The following is an 18,447-nucleotide window of genomic DNA, read 5'->3' as shown; positions in this document are numbered from 1 at the left end:
TATTATTATTATTATTATTATTATTATTATTATTATTATTTATGTTTTTTAATCTATGAAGAGACAGATACATAATTACATATTACAAAAACTTGGATTATTATTGTTATTCATTTATTTGAGAACAGCAAGAAATTGTAAAATATCTAAAAAGGCACCATCTGCATCATGCCGGGCCTGCCAGCAATCACGGCTCACAAGTTGAAAAGCCAAGTATAAGAAAGTCAAAAACACACCATGACCATGCATTCATTAAACTTTTTACTACCTACGAATTCCAAGCAACACAGCAGCAGCAGAGCAACATCGACTACCATGCGAAAGTGAAACTGAACAACACTCATATATTGATGTGGATAGCATTAACAAAATAATTCTCTGAGGTTAAGGTTTCAATTACAGTGCAAAATGAAACAGGTACATTCCAACAACAGAAGCTTACTTCAAAGAAGATGCCTAATTGCTATTAAGCTAAAAACATTCTTCTACATTGTCAAAAGAACGGTATGTTTTGAGTCTCACTTAAAACACTCAGGGGCCAATATAACCAATAAACAAGCACACACACCAACCCCATAGCGTTCCTTCACAAATATTCAGCTCCAAAACCTGCCTCGGCATCAATTCCCAGTGTGCCTCCTCATAAGCATAAAATCACCAAATGAAAGTCTTACAAGAAAGAACATCTATGATATATCTGTATTTAATGGGTTGATGGGGCAACAGTGTTTCCCAATCCCATCTTCTGGCCCAACAGTGCAAGCTGCTCAACAAACTCATCTCCTGTGAGAATTTCTGTTGTTCCGTATATAACATGCTTCACAGGCTGCTGACGCTTCGCAAGCTCTTGCAAGCTGCCATATTCCATGTAGTTGCCACCACCAATCATGAACACAATAGCTTCTTTAAATGGTCCCTTCAGATGGTTGCTACCGGAGCTTGACTTGGGAGCACGAGGATCAAACATGAGGTACGAGTCAATTTCAGGATTTGGCCTCCCCTCCACCAAAGCTTCCACTGTCCTTGTCAGTGCCAATTGCCTGTCATTAGATAATAAATTCTTCACACCAGCTGTCACAGCACTGATTGACTGCCCATATAGTTTCTCGGCCCAATCAACTATGTTATTTCTACTTGCAGAATTTGCTGATGCCAATGAGACATTCAATGACTTGATCTTCTTCACATACTGAAATGCACTAATATCAACCTCAGACTCCCTCAGAGCTGCTTCCACTGCTTCCACTTCTGATTGATTGATGGTTTCCGAAGAAATCAGATATATAATTGCAAACCGCAATTTGTCCATCTTACTGCCTTTCCCTTTAAGCACACCCATTAGTTCACTTCGATCAATGCCTCCTCTGATCATCATGTCATTTTCCTTTTTAGCATAGGAATCAAGAGATCTTTCCTTTATCTCACCCAACAGCACAGTTGCAATGTTTGTGTGCTTATCAATCACCTGCTTCCTCTCAGTCAATTCAGGTAGCGAGTTCACAGCATTCATCAAATGCTTTGTGTTTCCAATTAAGTCAGTCCCATCAAACTCAGCCCCATCGTTTCCTCCTGTTCTTTTATTCACCTCCTCAACATCCTTTTTATACTTGTTCAGTTGGGTCTCAATCTCCACTGCAACTTCAGGAAATTCCAACCACCCATTTGCCACCCAAAATGGGTCTGCACTATCTAACTCAAATGACTTCATACCACCCTTTTCTCCCTGCACACTCAACCTATTAAGCTTCAATCCAAGCACGTCATGCACAAGTGGTCGATACCTAAAGTCATGCTGTATCCCAACAGAAAGCTCAAAATTCCTATCGAAAATACAAAGAATTGGACGCTGAAATGAGCTCGCAAAATTCCCACCTTCTGAAAACAAGTTGTTCTTAGACAACAAATGATCCCTCAACTTCTGATCCAACGCCGAAGCAACCATCTCTGCAGGACCACTGCGCGGACACCTTATAATTGGCACCACCCCAAGAGTAGCCAATACACAAAACAACCCATTGACAATCCTCTCGATAATCTCCTCAATCTCTCTATCCCCTGCCTTTGGATCATTCAATTGAACATAACTACTCTTCTGTGCCAACGAAAACAAATTATCCTCTAAAGTCACAAAATCCAAATACTGATCATGGACCTTTGAGATCCTCTGAATCGAATCCGAATTCAACATCCCTGATGCCAAATCCTCAAGAAGTGCACGAGGTATTGAGGATGAAAAGTTCAAGTGAAAACTATCATAAAGCGAAGCAGAAGCATCGGCTATAATTCTCTGTATATTCTGCTGGCTTGCTTGAACAAAGTACACAGCAGGCACGTCGTGAACAGGTTTACGATCTTTATCAATGAGGAAATAAAGGGTCACCCCATGTTTTCGAAGATCCTTAACATGGATCAAGGGTGACAAAATATTCTGACAAAACCTATCATAGATCAAGATTTTATAAACCTCTTCATTTGCTGTCCCCGTGGCATTCACAGGCTGGTTTAGATTCAGCATTCGAGTTATGCATTCTGTTAGGATAGGAATCAAATTTACGGATCAGATTCAATAACACCACTATGCAAACAATTAACCCACCAAAGAAAATGCACTGAATTAAGTCAATACATATGAATTCAGTAAAAAATCTAACATGGTTTTCTTTTCTTAATACGAAATTATACATCGAATCCAATTCAATAATACAAAGTGGGTTTTATTAAAAGAGAGATCTAATGAAAGCGAGAGAGAGAGAGATATGTACCAGTTTGTTTTTGGCGAAGATTGAGAGCCATGGTGATGTAAACACTTTGCTAAATTTTTGTTCAGTTGCTTTTTATTCTCCAAGCGTTTGAAGCTTTTGTAAAATTGAAGGCTTTAGGATGGTGAAATGGAATTGAAGAAGCGGTCGAGTAGATGCAGATGGGCAAAATGGGAAAAACAAAGGTTGAAAATGGTGGAGATTTATGGTTCTTTAAGCGGTGATTTTTCGTGCAGTTATTTAATTTTTACCCGGCGGTCACGTCATTAATTTGAAGTACACGTCAGATTTATGCAAGTGAACCAATAAAAAATTTTCTTTTTTAAATTAATTTTCTACTTCCACTTTTCGGGCTTATGAGGAAAATAAAAATGAAGGACATGCTAATAAAACAAAATGAAGGACATGTTTGGCTGAAAACCTATTATTATTATTTTCTTAAAAAATTGAATAAATTTTACTTTTGATTAAATAAATTCTTTTTGAATCTCGTTAGATTAGTTGAAATTTACGGTTGCAAATCTATTAGAACTTCATAAACTACTCAATGTTTACAAATAAAAATCTATGCTAACTCTTTAGATTAATTTTGTGTTAGACTTAAAACCTCCTACATTAGTTTTGTAATTAAATAGTCCAAACATCTAAACTTATAACTCTTATATTTATTGATAGCTACTATTAAAAATTTATTATAATCTTTAGATCAGCTCTATGGTGATATAAATGTACTACAAATGTGATATTACAGTCTAAATATTTAAACTTAGAATTTTAAAGGTTAGCTTATTTTTTAAATAAAAAAAAATTATTGAGATCTCATTGATTAGATGATATTTATAATTAAAAATTAAAAATTTACGTAAATCAGCTTTGTGATAACTTAAATCAACCAAAGTCTCTTTTATCAACACTTTGATAATGTAAATATTTTAAAACTTCCTAGATCAGTTCTATGCGGTTCAATATGAATATATAAGATTAGAAATTAGAATTGGTCAAATTTATTTTTAAAACATACTCTTTTAAAATCAACTCTTACCAGTACATTTTAGAAACTCGAATCTCTACCCACACAAAAGAGGAAGGGAAATGATATACAACTGTACTAGTGACTGGTTTCGAAATATACTATATTTAAAGTCACATTTATTCTTTTTGTCATTTTATGAAGAAAGATTATAATATAATACAATATAATAGGTGTTTTGGGTGAAAATCGTCATGATCAGGCACATATGAGCATAATGTGCTCCCCTGAACCTAGAATGGCTCCTCAAAGAAGATTACATTCGACGGGGCATGTGGCTGCTGGTCACATGAACAGAATCAGCTCGAGGGCACACAAGGAGAGACTAGAATCAAGTCAAATAAAAAACTTGGTCAAAGGTTAACCCGTGGGTTTCCCCCAAAGAATTCCGGCACGAAGCCCACTCACGAGCAATTGCACTGCTCACTCGTCCACGGTTATGTAACCGACCCAGTAACGGTATTGGGAGAGAGGAGGCCGATAATTTCAATTGGATATAAAAACTTCGGAGAACGAAGGTGAGGGGGTTGGATAACTTTTGGCTTGATTCTCAGATACTCTTTCTTTCTATCGACAATTTTTTCTCATTTATCTTTCTTTCTTATTGAAATTAAGCCTTCCAATTTAAAGTAGTTGTAATTAAGCCACGTGATTTGTCACACAAGTTTTTCTAAAAAAAGGTCCGATTATTGACTTGAGCAACAGAGGCTTTTCAATAGAAAAACATCTGGTGGCCCTCTAACTGAGTATTGTGAGCGCATGTGAACCAGTTTAACAAGTTCGTGATTGAAGATAATTGTTTGACCAGAAAAGTTGCAGCGCTAAGCTGTTATCCCAACAAACAAATTTAAGTATTGGCATGGACACTTAGTCGCAACTCTATCAACCAGATTTCTGCATCAACAATAGAAAAATTTTATAATGTCGTGATTAAAATTATAGTATGAATATTGTGATAAATATAAATTTTATAAGTTTTCAAATAAAACTAGTAAATAGAAAGTAAAACAAGAAATTCAAACTATTAATTATTAAAAAGATTACCATAGTTTCTATGGTATGACTATTAATTGAATTAGTTTAACCACAAATTGTATATTTGTACTAGTACATTTATAAATTTCTTTTTATCATTTTCTATAATAGTATTTATTTATTACACAAGCTGACTAAACAAAATTATTTATCTTGATGTGGATCAAACCAAAATAAAATAAAAAGATATTCTTATATTACTAGACACATATATGATATATCAATAAAATCATACATAATTTTGAGTTTTATGCATATTTTATGTATTTTCAAATTTTATTCCTTAATTGTACTTGGAGGCCATTTGTGGCTATTGTTGAGAAAGTGTAAAAGAGATGCAAACTAAGCTCGTCTTACGATAGTTTTAAAAAAATATTAAAATAATAATTTTCCAAAATTCGATTTTGAGAATAAGTTTCATCTCTAATGAAACATGACATATATTATATAAACGCAAAACCAACATTATTCAATTTAAATACAAAATTAGGAAACATTTAAGGTAATTAACATTATAAATGAGTATTTAGTTTTCATTTGCAAGTATTTTTTAATTTTTTCAGTAACTCTTATATTATTTTATTTATTTTACCTTTGTTCGTATATTTTAAGTATAATCTACAAAATTTATGTTTAATTTTACACTTAATATTGATTTATAAGTTTTATATTACATTTATAATTTTTTGTTTTATTTACTAGTAAGATACCAATTTACCACTTCTATATTGATTTACTTGTTTTATTTTTTATTTACAAATCTTGTATTTCATTTTCAAAGTTTATATTTTTTTTTACATTCAATGTTGATTTACTAGTTTTATATTAAATTTATAAGTTTTTATTCATGCCACTTTTATATCAGTTTACTTATTTTACCTTCTATTTACTAGTCTTATATTCTATTTTCAAAATTTATGTATCATTTTGCCCTTAATGGTGATTTATTAGTTTTATGTCATATTTACAAGTTTTTATTTTATTTACCAATAATGTATCAATTTAGCAGTTTTGTATTAACTTATTTATTTTACCTTTTTATTTAAAACTCTTATGTTTTATTTCTAAAATTTATGTTTTATTTTTAAAATCAATGTTGATTTACTAGTTTTATGTTATATTTGTAAGTTTTTATTTTGTTTAATGGGGAAGCCTCAAATTAATTAGTTTGCCATTAATTTAGTTTTTTTTAACCTTCTATTTACAAGTTTATATTTTATTTTCAAAATTTATGTTTTAATTTTTAATCAATGTTGATTTACTAGTTTTACGTTATATTTGTAAGGTTTTTGTTTTCTTTATCATTAATACATCAATTTACTAGCTTTATATTAATTTATATGTTTAATTTTCATTCACAAGGTTATGTTCTATTTTAAAAATTTATATTTTATTTTATAGTTAATCTTGATTTATAAATTTTATATTTCGTTTACATACTTTATATTTAGAGTGAGACTATTGCTACCCCTCTAAGTATCTTTTAGCACCCCTTTTGTTTATTAACCCCATCAAAATATTTTTAAAAATTATAAAGTTCTTTTAATACCTCTATCAATGACATAAATACCCTTAATTAAAACTCAGCAGTGCAGTGTAAACTGCATTATCTAATTTTTATTATTAAACCCCATTTCAACAACAAAATTTCTTCCATAAAAAAAAAACAACGAGTTTTATTCTTTCTATTGAAGCTACTAGTAGTAAATTCCTCACTCGAAATTAAAGGAAAATACAATCTTTTTTATTTTTTAAATATTAGTTTTTTTAAGGAAAAAATTACTTGATTTTTTAGTGGAGTTTTAAGTAAAAATTATAATTTTAGTAAAAGTTAAAATTAGAAAATAATTTTAAAAAAAATTAAGAGAAATTTGGAAGGGCGCCGATGGTCCCACTCTTTTGTTTAATTACAATGTTGATGCATTTATTTTAGTGACTTAATAGAATGACCAATATGATATTACGTGAAAAGAATCAAAAACAGGAAAAATGAATATGCATTTATTTTTGTTGTCCCAAACGCAGCCTTAACAGTAACTGCCCAACCTCCCTCAAGAGGATATCAAGATATCATCATCAGAACTCGTACTTAAAGGAGTGAATACTCAACAACACTGCACTATCAGAGAAGAAACAAACAGCAGCAGCAAACATGGCGACGACCCCATTTCTTCGCAACAAATACTGGGTTCTGAGGCACGGCAAAAGCATTCCGAATGAGAAAGGACTCATAGTTTCTTCGTTGGTTTTTCTCTTCACTCAGACTCTGCTTTATTTTATTTTATATTTATTACTCACGTTCATTTATAAATTACTATACAAATATTTATGTGATGTAATGAGCAATCAAGTTTTTGGCTTTTAAATTGTACGAGGAAATGAGTAATGCCATATCGGTTTAGTTTAATCTTAGGTTATCATTGTCTGGTTTTGTTTCATGTCTGATACATTCATCGTGATAACAAAATTCTTTTTTTTTGTTTAATTTCTTTTTAATGATCCCATTTTTGTTTTGAAGTTGTTTACTTAGTTTTGATTAACAAAAATAGGAAAATGGCACGCGTCGCGAGTATCAATTAGCATCAGAAGGAGTGGATCAAGCTCGGTTGGCTGGAGAGTTATTCCTAAAGGTATTTACATTTCATGCTTGTCATTCCTTTATTCATGTTTTTCTTGCTAAGCAAAATGAATTGTCTTAGGTTTTCATTTTGTCAAGAATTATTATTTCTAGAACCAAAATTTTATCTTTTGTATGGCTGTTTGCTAGTGTATGCCTTCTGGGGTACTCAATAGTGTTTGTGAGGAGTGCATCCATTAAGGGGTAGTTGCTTAATCATTAGGAATGGTATTGGATTCTGGTGCGTGCTTTCCTGAAGATTATGTGTACGATGATAATAGCTTGAGTCAATGATCCACCTTTGATAAACCCAGATTTGCAAGATAGGTAGGTACTATAACAGTAAGCGGGTACCTATAAATGAAGATCAAGAAGAAATAGATTTTGGTTGTCTCCGATGGTCATTATCTTATCCAGACTCATTTGGCCAATGAGAAAGAGAAAAATGTATTTTCTTCTTCACATACTGGGTAACTTTATTATGTGTGTAGGAACTGAATGAAAATAATATTCCGCTGGAAAATGTTCGCATATGCTACTCTCCATTTTCAAGAACAACACACACAGCTGAAGTCGTTGCATCTGTTTTGAATCTTCCTTTTGAAGGTCCTCAATGTAAGGTAAGCTGCTTTAATTTGCAAAGATTTATCTTATTGAGATTACCCAGATGCTTTTGCATTGAAATGCTTTGAATAATAGACAGAACATACATGTGTATGTTAAATGCTTCAGCTAATGCTTACTGACTTGTCCAGAGATGAGGATAAATACTTTGCATTTGTGTATTTGTTTTCTCAAAAGAGACTTATATTCAGTCAAACAGAACTTCACACTCTATTTTCAGTATTCTTTCCTTTCTATTGTAGGTTTGGGACAAAAAATTGCTAATTTATTTTGACAAATAAAATGAAACATTTGTTTTTCATCACGCACTTGCTTGCACTGATCTTGAAGTTAATTTTGCTGGGCAGGTGATGGAAGATCTTCGAGAACGTTTCTTTGGCCCTTCATTTGAACTTTTGTCACATGATAAAGTATGTGTCCTATTAATGAAATCTAATTGTCATTTGTCAGTATAAATGTGGCATATGAAAGATTGCTTCTGCTTTATAATAGGGGCATTATAAGCATTTAGGGTGAAGGTTTAATTGATATGTGGTGATATCTACATCAACTGACCTATTCTATTTGAACCTATGCACAAGTTTTTGTTTTCCCCCTAATTGCATAGTATTTGAGGCTTTCTTATTTCCTATTTCCTTCCGTGAGCAGTATCCTGAGATATGGGCCCTAGATGAGAAAGATCCATTCATGCGACCGGAGGGAGGAGAAAGTGTCAATGACGTCGTTTCTAGACTTGCAACTGCTATGGCAGCTATGGAATTGGAATTTCAAGGGTAATAATGCTCATCCTTATTTGGCATTCCGGAAAACAAATCAGGGAATTATTTGAGAATAAATGCTGCATTTATGTTTCTAAGACACTGACATTGATACTAGTTGGGAAGCAAACAAATAAGGATATACAAATTTGAAAGCAAACAAATAAGTAACAACATGAATGATGACTCCTTGATTATGGATTGCTAACAACTAAAAATATGATCCTGGATCAGAATGCTTAAAACCTTAGTAGTATGAGTTAGCAGAAAAATATTTCCCATCTGAATTCTCAAAGAAATTCAAATGATATTGTGGAAAAAAAAACATTAATTTTAAATCCTTGATAAGATGCTTAACATTTTGTTCATGTTACCTGAATATCATATTGTTTAGCGTGATAATTGTTAGGTGTTTAGCGTGATAATTGTTAGGTCCTGTAGAATGCTTATACAACTGCAATGATTTCATCCTTCTAGTAGCTTGAGGTAATTAGCCCCTAATTTCTTGTGTTTACTTTATGTTTGTTTTGCAGATGCGCAATTTTGGTTGTTAGCCATGGTGATCCCCTACAAATCTTGCAGACACTACTTAATGCCGTTAAGCAAGTTACAGAGCCCAATTGTGATAACTTGGCATCAAGGATTGAAACTGTCCGAGTCCACAACATCCTGTCACAGCACCGGAAAAATGCTCTGCTTACTGGAGAACTTCGGTCCGTTGTACAATAGTTCGCTGAATCTGCCTAGAAGAGTTAGGCCGGATATTATTGAGCTCGAGTTGTTGGTAGTTTTTGCCAGCAATTTCTAACTGGAAGATTATATGGGCACTGTAATGGCTTTGAATGAAGCATCATTTACTCTTAAGATTATATTTTAAGTCTCCATTGGCAAAGAGTGCGCAATGAAGTGAATGCTGATTGTTGAACGCCTAGGAGAATCAGCCTCAGGCTCCCTAATTTGCTGTCGTTAAGGATATTTTGATATGTTTCTGTTCTCTCTTTTCTAATTTTCTTATAGTCACTGAATTACCTGACTGATGCTGTAATTCTCAGCATAGGAAATTTGGTTACAAGATGGGAAATATCGTCAGAGCTTATGTACCCTTAGATTTTTGCGAGAAAAGTCTGAGGGAAAAGTGTGTGCTATGTCGTAGCTTATTGTCAATTGAGATTGTACAAGCATCCAGTCACCGAAGAATCTACATGATGAAAACCTGAATAAAGCAGACTTGCACTACTAATTTACAAGAAAATGGAAAGCATTTTGTCAATAATACAATGCATTGCTAAGACAGGACATAGTTACATTTTACTCGATGAATCTGTTGAAAACAAAAAAAGCAATTTTCCCAATCCAGTGGCATTTACTATCACCCAAGCCTTCAGGAAACTCTATACAACAAATTGAATTCCATCATGCAAACCTAACGTACACCATTGATCACCTATAACCACCTCAGTTTACCGGCAAAAAATCCACAACAGAATTCTTGAATCATATACACGTGCAGCCTCCTGGTGCAGCAGTAAATGTTCTATATATGTAAAGCAAGATCCAGGAACCTCATGAGGAAAATTGCACTCTTCTAACCAAATGCCCGCATATGAACAGTTCGTGCTTCATTCCAGAACCATCCTTGTTGAGATTCTTTTTCTTTTTTCCCCCTTTTTGGGTCCAAATTGCTACAATAACTCCTCTTAACTAATCTTTGGTGACCCACCTTCGACCCCTAATCTCGTAACCACCATAGTTTTGATCACTGCTACTTTCTCCACCGCTCTCGCCACTGGTGTATCCTGACTTTCTGCGGTGCTTCTTCCTTGTGGGCGCACTATCACTGATGCTCCCATTTAACAGGGGGTCATCAATCCCACGTATCACCCTCCTTGTGTGTGAGGAGGCAATACAACTATCATCCTTTGTTTTTCTCCTATCCTTGTCATGCCTCTTTATATTTTGGGAGATCTTATGTATCTTCTCATTGAACTTTGTAATCCCCTTCTCCACAGGCTCTACTGCTTGGTTTACAGTGAACTTCACATCATTCACAATCTGCATAGAAAGCAAACATCAGATTCAAGACTAAGAACAGGCTTACAACAATAAAATAAAATTTAATGAGACAAAAGTGATCCATAAATCTATATGGAGTATACAAACGGCAATTAGTTATAATCTGTCCCACAAGAACAATATTTTGTTTCCCACAATATTAAGATATTCCAGGCAACCAGCAAAAAACTAAGTCCAGGCAACTAAAGCAAATCTATTCCTTTTTCTTATAGCTTGCAATGGTGAAAAGATCCACCTGTCCAGGCTGCTTCAATATGACATCATAGGATAAAAAAAACTTACGTATCCACTGCCACCAACAAAAACATCCCGGACACTTTCTCTGATGGTCATTCCACTCTTGATGTCAACATCTGGCTGGGGTAGCCGTAACTTTGTGGGTCTCTCACTGTCCCGAATCTCGTCAGGGTCCAGCGGACAATCAGCAGAGTAGTCTCCAAGGACCGAAATATCCCCAGAAAAGCACTCTCCCATTTGCTCGTAAGGCTTTGCAGGGAATACGTATAGGTGAACAATAGAAGCAATTGCCATCTGTGCTGGATGAATACAAGTGCTTGTTTAACTTCAATATTTTAATGAGATTTATAACATTCATAAACCTTGGCAGGAGAAACAATGTTTTAAAGACTACAGAAAAATATGACGTTAGAGAATAACTATGAATGTGGAAGCAGGTGACATGAAATCTTGAAAGACTTGAGAAACATCAAAAAATGTTTGAAGATGATGGAAGGCATACCTCTATACAAATGATGAAGTCTTGGACACTGGATTTAAACTGCAAGCCTTGAGCTATAGGACTTTTAAACAAACCAAGGGAATAAAGAAGAGCAATTGCTACACCTTGCCACCAAGTCAAAAATACAATTGACTTAAATGTCAAAAACTTGGCCAATGGCTTTATGTGTGCCAATTCATCTTTTGTGACTGTATAAAATTGAATTAGACAATACAAAGCCCAAGACTGACTAAAATTTAGAACCACCGCCATATAAGGATACCTACAAAAACACAAGAAGGCACAGAGAATAAGAGATTTCTTAATCAAATTCCACTGATAGCTGCCCACTGTTTCAGATCTAGAAAAATTAACAGTCAACACCACTAGTTCAAAAAGACACCTATTTTTCAAACAGCAAAACTCCCTGAGAATACAAACCAAAATTGAGAATAGGTGCAAACATGTCCACATGAAATCATTCTGATTCCTAACAGCATATTGCATGGTTATCAAATAACAAACAATTCTCCACACCCACGAAGAGACTGATAGACCTAAAACAAGATTCAAACCATTCAACCCAGCTGCGTGCTGTTTAAAATTTGTTATGCATTAAATAAGATGATCAGAAGGCTAATCTATGAAAAATAGAACACAATCAAGCATTCAAATTATTCAGTGAAATTTTGTGCTAACAAGATATCATTAATGGTCCATGAAATAATCTTACCCGCATCCCCACTTGAACTCTCCTTCACAATACACATTAAAGGCTTCAAGAACGACAGCCAAAAGAGCAGTGAGAGACTTTATTATCATCTGCCAGACAAACATATAACCCACCGCTATTAAACAATGAAAGAAAGAAAAAATTGAAAAAAAAGAAGAGTAAAATGCAGCAAAAGTTAATCTTTCAGTGAGTGAAAGAAAACATACGTATTGAACAATTCCAATTTTGACAAGTTGGTAAAACCATCGACCAAGTTCCCATGGTTTTAAGATATAATTCATTGGGAATGGATGTGTCACAATTCCTCTTTCAGAATTGTGTTCTAACAGCGGAGCTTTATGACTTGCACGTCCTTCTCTTTCCATAAACTCAATAGTTCTCTCTTCCCCCCCTTTGATATATTATTTAAAAAAATGAAACACCATAGGAACAAGAATGAGAATCAGCACATAAATACGAGACCAACAAATGAATAAGAAAGGAATTCTCTATTTCAAAATAAATTCGCATTGCATGAGAAAGCTATTGAAAACTACATACCCAGGCAAGCAACAAGATATCTTCCAAAGCAATACATAGCAAAGGACTCATAGCAATCCCGTAGTATTTCGCAGTCAATACTAACTGTTGGATTCGTCAATGAGACAAACTGTTCAAAATAATCCATGTTAGGAAAAGAGAATGATGCAGCAGAGGGAAGGAGTACCAAACAATGTACATAGGACAGGAAAAACTATTTTCACATTGGAAAACACTCGAATATGTTCCACACCAATAAACAAAACACTGAACCTTCCAATACAATTATGTCACCTCATTTTACAGTGATGTATAAAAATGTATCACATAATCCCCAAATCACTTCTAATATCCAATCTAGTAATTCAGAGACATGCAGTCTCATACTAGATTCGCCCATCCAAACCTGTCAAAAAGTTACAAAAGAAAACCTATCCAGATTCTAAATTTGAAATTGAATAGCTCATCTTTCTCTACAGATGGAAAGTACATCCATTCAAGAAGATAGTAACTTCTTTATGCCAAATTGATTATTAAACAACTTACTGATTCTACTGCATAGCAAGGAACCATCAAAATAACTCCAATCAGAAACTTTTGTTCCTGAATACAGGGACAAAAGAAGAATATAAGTGAATAAACAATAATAGAGTACAAAACCTATGAAGATCTCAATAAAAATTCGACAAAGTGTAGCAACAAATTAACAAAAACCTCGGGATTCTTGTATGCAGAAAGGTGGTCAAACAAAAGGTACATCGAAAGTGAAAGGGTCACTACTACTAGGACACCGGCAATTAGACTTGCCCATATGGGAGTCGCATAAGCAAACAAAGAAACGAGATTGTGATAACTTGCAATCCTCATGAGCTATACTAACTTCTAATTGGGCTATGCTCTCAAATACCACCAGCATAATGGAACTACAAACCCACAAACAAACTCATAATACAACATTTGATGAGCCAAATGGACATGGACCTGTTACAAAACACCCAAAAACAAATGTTATCAAAAACAAATATAAGATTAAAATCATCATTTTTTAATTAAAAAATAAATAAAATTGCTTTAAAACTATGTTCTCATATCTTATTTTATTCATGAAAATAGTTATGCCATGAGAAACGGCAATACCCAATTTTTTTTCTTTTTTCAAAAGTTCATAGAAAATTGAAGAAGGAAAAAATACAGTCCTCAAAATGATATCTCTTCTTGAGTTTAGAAAAGTTGAAAACTTTGAGTCCAACTAAGCCAATTAATTAATCGATGATCAATTAAAAGTTCATTGAACTGAAAAAAATTAAGAGATAAGATCTCTTACAGAGATGCGCCAGACGCTGGGGTAAAATCACTTACAGAGATGGAGGGAGCGTTGTCGTTTTGGGACCCAACCAAACCCACTAATTCTCTTTCGACGCTCGGAGGAGGACACTCAACAACGTTGGCGACTCGGCTCGCATGTGTCACGTGCGAATTTGTTTTGATCCAAAGAAATTGGAATAATCTATCATTTAACCCCTTGGTTGATGGTTGGTAACTGTAAGTATAAATATGGAAGTAATTGGGGAATTTATAGAAAAATCTTGAAATCGGGGGTACGTGGTTAAAATGTCCCCATGTCCCTCAATTGCTTTAGTAACTTGACTCTAATTGCCACTTCGGCCTGGGCCGACGTGGTGGGCTGCTGCCCTCACAAGACTTGTGAGGGCAGCGATTCTAGCCCCCACAAATGTCTTATGAGGGCAGCGGTTTTAGCTCCTATAAAAATATTGTGGGAGCTAAATATTCTTAATATGTAAAAATTATTCTTTCTTATGAAATATGAGTGGAGTATAGACATTCTTCTTCTGTGAGAGATTATTTGTCTGGGCATGTATTTTACAGAATTTAATGTAATAATATAAATCTTAATTATGTATATCTGATTGTAATTATCAGTGTAATATATCTGTTATAATAGTAGTTGTTGTAAATATCTGTGTAATACAGTAATCTAATGTTTAATCAGTATTCAAAAAAAAATTTTGACTCTAATTTTCATAATTTTTAAGTACTTTTTGATAATTTTATACATCTTTTAAACGTATTAACGACAAACTGAAACAATCTTGTTATATTGTTATCATGTCCTACATTTTAAAGAATTAAAAAAAAAAAAAGATAAAATGTGTGATAATTATGTGATAAGGCCTCATCTGTGAAACTGGTCATTACTGATTGATTACACTGTTACAGAAGGGAACGGATCGCGGATCTATTTGGTGTATATGGAAAAAATATGCTTTATTTAAGAAGATAACGAAATATAATGGATCTCAATGTTATTATCCATTTATATTTAAATCGCGAGTAAAGGAAAAACACTAAATTATTCTGAAGCGGAGGAAAATGGAGAACACAGCGGTTTTGAGAGAGTGGTTCGATCGAGTTGACTCAGAAAAAACAGGAAGCATAGCAGCAGCTCAGCTCAAGGTTTAAACTTCTCTTTGCTCATTGTTTCTATTCTATATCATCTCAAATTGAAACAAATTATCTTTTCCATTTAACCACAACGCAAACTGACGTGTCGTTTTCTTTTCTTTTCTTTTCTTTTTTTTTCTGTCAGCACGCTTTCGCCGTTGGCAATCTTGATTTTTCTCTCTCTGTTGTTCAACAAATGATCAGGTTCTTTCATTTTTTTTCAATGATTTATTTTTTCGTGTGTGTATGGTAAATTGCTGACAAATATAATTTTTTTTTTTAATTTTCCAAGGATGTATGATTTTGATAGGAATGGTACTATGAGCTTTGAGGGTAAGTTTAGTTTTGAATGATTTGTTTTTATTTACTTTTTTTTTTAATTAATTTACTATAATTTGTTGATTTTTTTTTTTTTTGTTTGGAATCCAGAATTTGTGGAGCTTAACAAGTTCCTTCTAAAGGTTAGCAACTGTCACTTTATCCATTTTGTGATGATTTTAATCTGTTAAGTGAAAATTTGTAATTTTAACTAAAATATATGAGCTTGATTCAATAAGAAGCTTAGTTACTGTACTGCTCTGTGATCTGCAATCTGAATGCAGTTGTATGTTTTCGAAAATAACTGATACATTCATTTTTTATCCAGTCAAATACTAGTCTCCAAACTGTAAAGAGTTCGTGGCTCTATGGTTCGACATGAAGACAATGGCCTGTTTAATTTTACTATTTTAGTGTAGGTCTTTGATTCCATACATGTTTTCGCAGTTTTGAAAAATGTGTTCTGTTGAGAGTCTTTGAAAATAGTTTTCAAACTCATTCCAAAAACTAGCTTCTTTAAGATTATATCCTATTATATCTAAAAAATCTTCAGTTGTACTTTAGTTTTGAAAGTGTTTCTAGATTATGAATGAAATGTACCCTTAACTTATTTGTTGTTTCTCTTAAGTGCAAGTTATAATCTGTATTATTATGTATATCCACGAGCATAGAAGAAGAAATGATAATTATTTACTCAAACTTGTTTGCAGGTTCAACATGCCTTCTCAGACCTGGAGAGGTAATCGTTGTATTAAGCAGTGTTATATAAAACTTTTTAGTTCATTACTAAGATAAAGAAAAATTGAAAAATCTTTATTTTTTATTTTTTCTTCACTATTTAGATAAAGATTTGATGTAGCTTTGAGATACAGTACAAATGTTTGGTCCAAGAAGTTTGTATATCTACACTCTATCTCAGTTTTTGGGTTCATTGTTGCAGGGGTCGTGGATATCTTGTTCCCGATAACGTGTATGAGGTATCTTTTGACATGGTTTTGACTGTTAGTTAGATGAAAAAATGATGTGTTGCATAGCCTCAAGAATGCCTGTTCTAATTTATAATTATTTGCCTTTGTTTTCTTGTCGGAGCTGTAATTCTGGATTGTAACTGCTGAACCTAATTACAGGCATTGGTGAAAATTGGTTTTTCTTTGGACTCACCAGCTTTTTACACAGTCTGTGAGGTATGCACGAGCATTTTTTATTTTAAATTAAAAGAGATCTTTCTCACATAAAATAATGCAGATGTACTACTTTAACATTGATCATTTTACTCTAGAGTTAATGGCTAGGGACATGAAGCAAACCTAGATGCTTATACAAGATCTAGAAGAATTTTAGCTCTTTAGTTGCTCAAGTAAAATTGTAAGCTTGATTGCTTTGATCAGTTATTTTGTAAGCTGCTGGTATTAGCATTTTGAGTGATGAAATATGTGACCTACTACTGTATGTGGAACACATTCCAAATAGAGACCTTTTACAGTATAGTACATGCCACTGTTGTGGCTTTACATCTGCGATTTGTTTGGATATTCAGCGTGCTTATTATATATTTATCCTTGCTTGCAAATGGAAGCTAGAGAGGATGTTCAGTCACCGTCTCTAGGCGTACAACATTGTGTACTGCAGTCTTGCTGTAATATTACTAAATACGATCTGTTCCACAAAATAACTCTACACGTCTTTGAGATCTTACCTTTCATCAAAGTTTAACTGGGACTGCCTTATTAGATTTACTTCTCTGAACTATTATCTTGTTTGGTAGTGAATAATTTGTTTATTCTCCTTTATAAGGTGAGAATTGGTTTTTTTGGCCATTGAATCTGATAGCTTTCTTTATCACTCAGAGTTTTGATCAGAATAAGAATGGAAGACTTCGTCTGGATGACTTCATATCCCTTTGTATATTTTTGCAGTCTGCTCGGTATGAATCCCTTAAATTTTCATGTTGAATATTGCACCTTGAGTGATTAGGGATGGTTGATTGACATAAATGCCCTCACATTCCACAAAAATTGCACGAGTCTTGAGACATAGTGCAGCGCTTATGGTATTTATCAATGAATTCAAAAATTTAATGCCATTCTGCTGATGGGGAGATTATTATTCATTTTTTTCCTCAGGAATCTGTTTAATTCATTTGATACAGCTAAGCAGGGCAGGATCACTCTTGATCTCAACCAGTTTATCTTTTGTAGTGAGTATATAAATTCAGCTTGAGCAAGAACAATTTTGTTTCTAATAATCCTTATTTTTCACCTACCCCTTGTAAATCATGTGGTAAATTCTTCTTGCGTGCGTTTTCTGATATCATTAATTCATTATGTTAATGTCTTCCTGTTTTGCTGCAGCTGCCAATTGTAGAATATGAAATCAAATTCTTGCTGCCCAGTAAGTACGGTGGCCTGCTGGATGGCTCCGTATATCATGGACTTACTTGTATAGTTATATTCTCTCCCTATTAGATTTTTATTCTTTTTTCTCTTCCCCATTTTTGGGTTTGATTCAGGATTAGCTTATTGTTTTGAGGATTATGTTGACAATATAGGTGTGACTCAAGTTCAGTTGCATAAAGTAATTCCGTTAAATTTTCTAACTCAAGTATTACAATAACCATACTTAAATATTAGACGAGTCCTGAATGGATTAAAAGTAGCCAGGAGCAACAAGTACAATGCGTATAGCCGGTTTCTTGAAGCTTCTATGATTGCCAAAATATTTTATATATATATATATAGAGAGAGAGAGAGAGAGAGAGATATTAGTGTCATTCAAAATCTCTTTTTATTTTATTTATTTA

General features: G+C 33.6%; 4 protein-coding genes across 8 annotated transcripts; 2 read left to right on the top strand and 2 right to left on the bottom strand.

Annotated features, from left to right (window-relative positions):
- Window positions 1-341: 341 nt before the first annotated feature.
- On the bottom strand, window positions 342-2,925 carry LOC18035504 (SEC1 family transport protein SLY1). The gene is made up of 2 exons (XM_006422391.2): window positions 2,763-2,925; window positions 342-2,529 (listed from the first exon to the last, which is right to left on the bottom strand). The coding sequence occupies exons 1-2, from the start codon at window positions 2,791-2,793 to the stop codon at window positions 704-706; spliced, it is 1,857 nt and encodes a 618-aa protein (XP_006422454.1). The 5' UTR covers window positions 2,794-2,925; the 3' UTR covers window positions 342-703.
- Window positions 2,926-6,819: 3,894 nt separating this feature from the next.
- LOC18033600 lies at window positions 6,820-9,943 on the top strand. 2 transcript variants are annotated; one of them, XM_006422383.2, is made up of 6 exons: window positions 6,820-7,069; window positions 7,374-7,454; window positions 7,933-8,061; window positions 8,413-8,475; window positions 8,714-8,838; window positions 9,357-9,943. In XM_006422383.2, the coding sequence occupies exons 1-6, from the start codon at window positions 6,977-6,979 to the stop codon at window positions 9,550-9,552; spliced, it is 687 nt and encodes a 228-aa protein (XP_006422446.1). In that variant the 5' UTR covers window positions 6,820-6,976; the 3' UTR covers window positions 9,553-9,943. The 2 variants fall into 2 exon arrangements, with proteins under 2 accessions (XP_006422446.1, XP_006422445.1); XM_006422382.2 differs by lacking the exon at window positions 7,933-8,061.
- Window positions 9,944-10,026: 83 nt separating this feature from the next.
- On the bottom strand, window positions 10,027-14,388 carry LOC18034980 (protein LAZ1). 4 transcript variants are annotated; one of them, XM_006422389.2, is made up of 9 exons: window positions 14,191-14,384; window positions 13,581-13,847; window positions 13,413-13,469; window positions 12,888-12,996; window positions 12,554-12,738; window positions 12,348-12,436; window positions 11,636-11,897; window positions 11,179-11,427; window positions 10,027-10,875 (listed from the first exon to the last, which is right to left on the bottom strand). In XM_006422389.2, exons 2-9 carry the CDS (start codon window positions 13,731-13,733, stop codon window positions 10,525-10,527), a joined length of 1,455 nt encoding a protein of 484 aa, XP_006422452.1. In that variant the 5' UTR covers window positions 13,734-13,847; window positions 14,191-14,384; the 3' UTR covers window positions 10,027-10,524. The 4 variants fall into 4 exon arrangements, with proteins under 4 accessions (XP_006422452.1, XP_024034711.1, XP_024034712.1 ...); XM_024178943.1 differs by having other exon boundaries at window positions 14,226-14,384; XM_006422384.2 differs by having other exon boundaries at window positions 10,783-10,875; window positions 11,179-11,432; window positions 14,191-14,388.
- Window positions 14,389-15,257: 869 nt separating this feature from the next.
- Window positions 15,258-18,243, top strand: LOC18034393 (sorcin). Its single transcript, XM_006422381.2, has 10 exons — window positions 15,258-15,341; window positions 15,475-15,533; window positions 15,622-15,662; window positions 15,759-15,790; window positions 16,358-16,386; window positions 16,588-16,624; window positions 16,775-16,831; window positions 17,495-17,571; window positions 17,771-17,844; window positions 17,999-18,243. Exons 1-10 carry the CDS (start codon window positions 15,258-15,260, stop codon window positions 18,016-18,018), a joined length of 510 nt encoding a protein of 169 aa, XP_006422444.1. The 3' UTR covers window positions 18,019-18,243.
- Window positions 18,244-18,447: the final 204 nt, after the last annotated feature.

The sequence above is a fragment of the Citrus clementina genome, unplaced genomic scaffold (genome assembly GCF_000493195.1).
Source record: "Citrus clementina cultivar Clemenules unplaced genomic scaffold, Citrus_clementina_v1.0 scaffold_8, whole genome shotgun sequence".
Taxonomy (NCBI): domain Eukaryota; kingdom Viridiplantae; phylum Streptophyta; class Magnoliopsida; order Sapindales; family Rutaceae; genus Citrus; species Citrus x clementina.
This window is presented reverse-complemented; position numbering and strand designations above follow the sequence as displayed.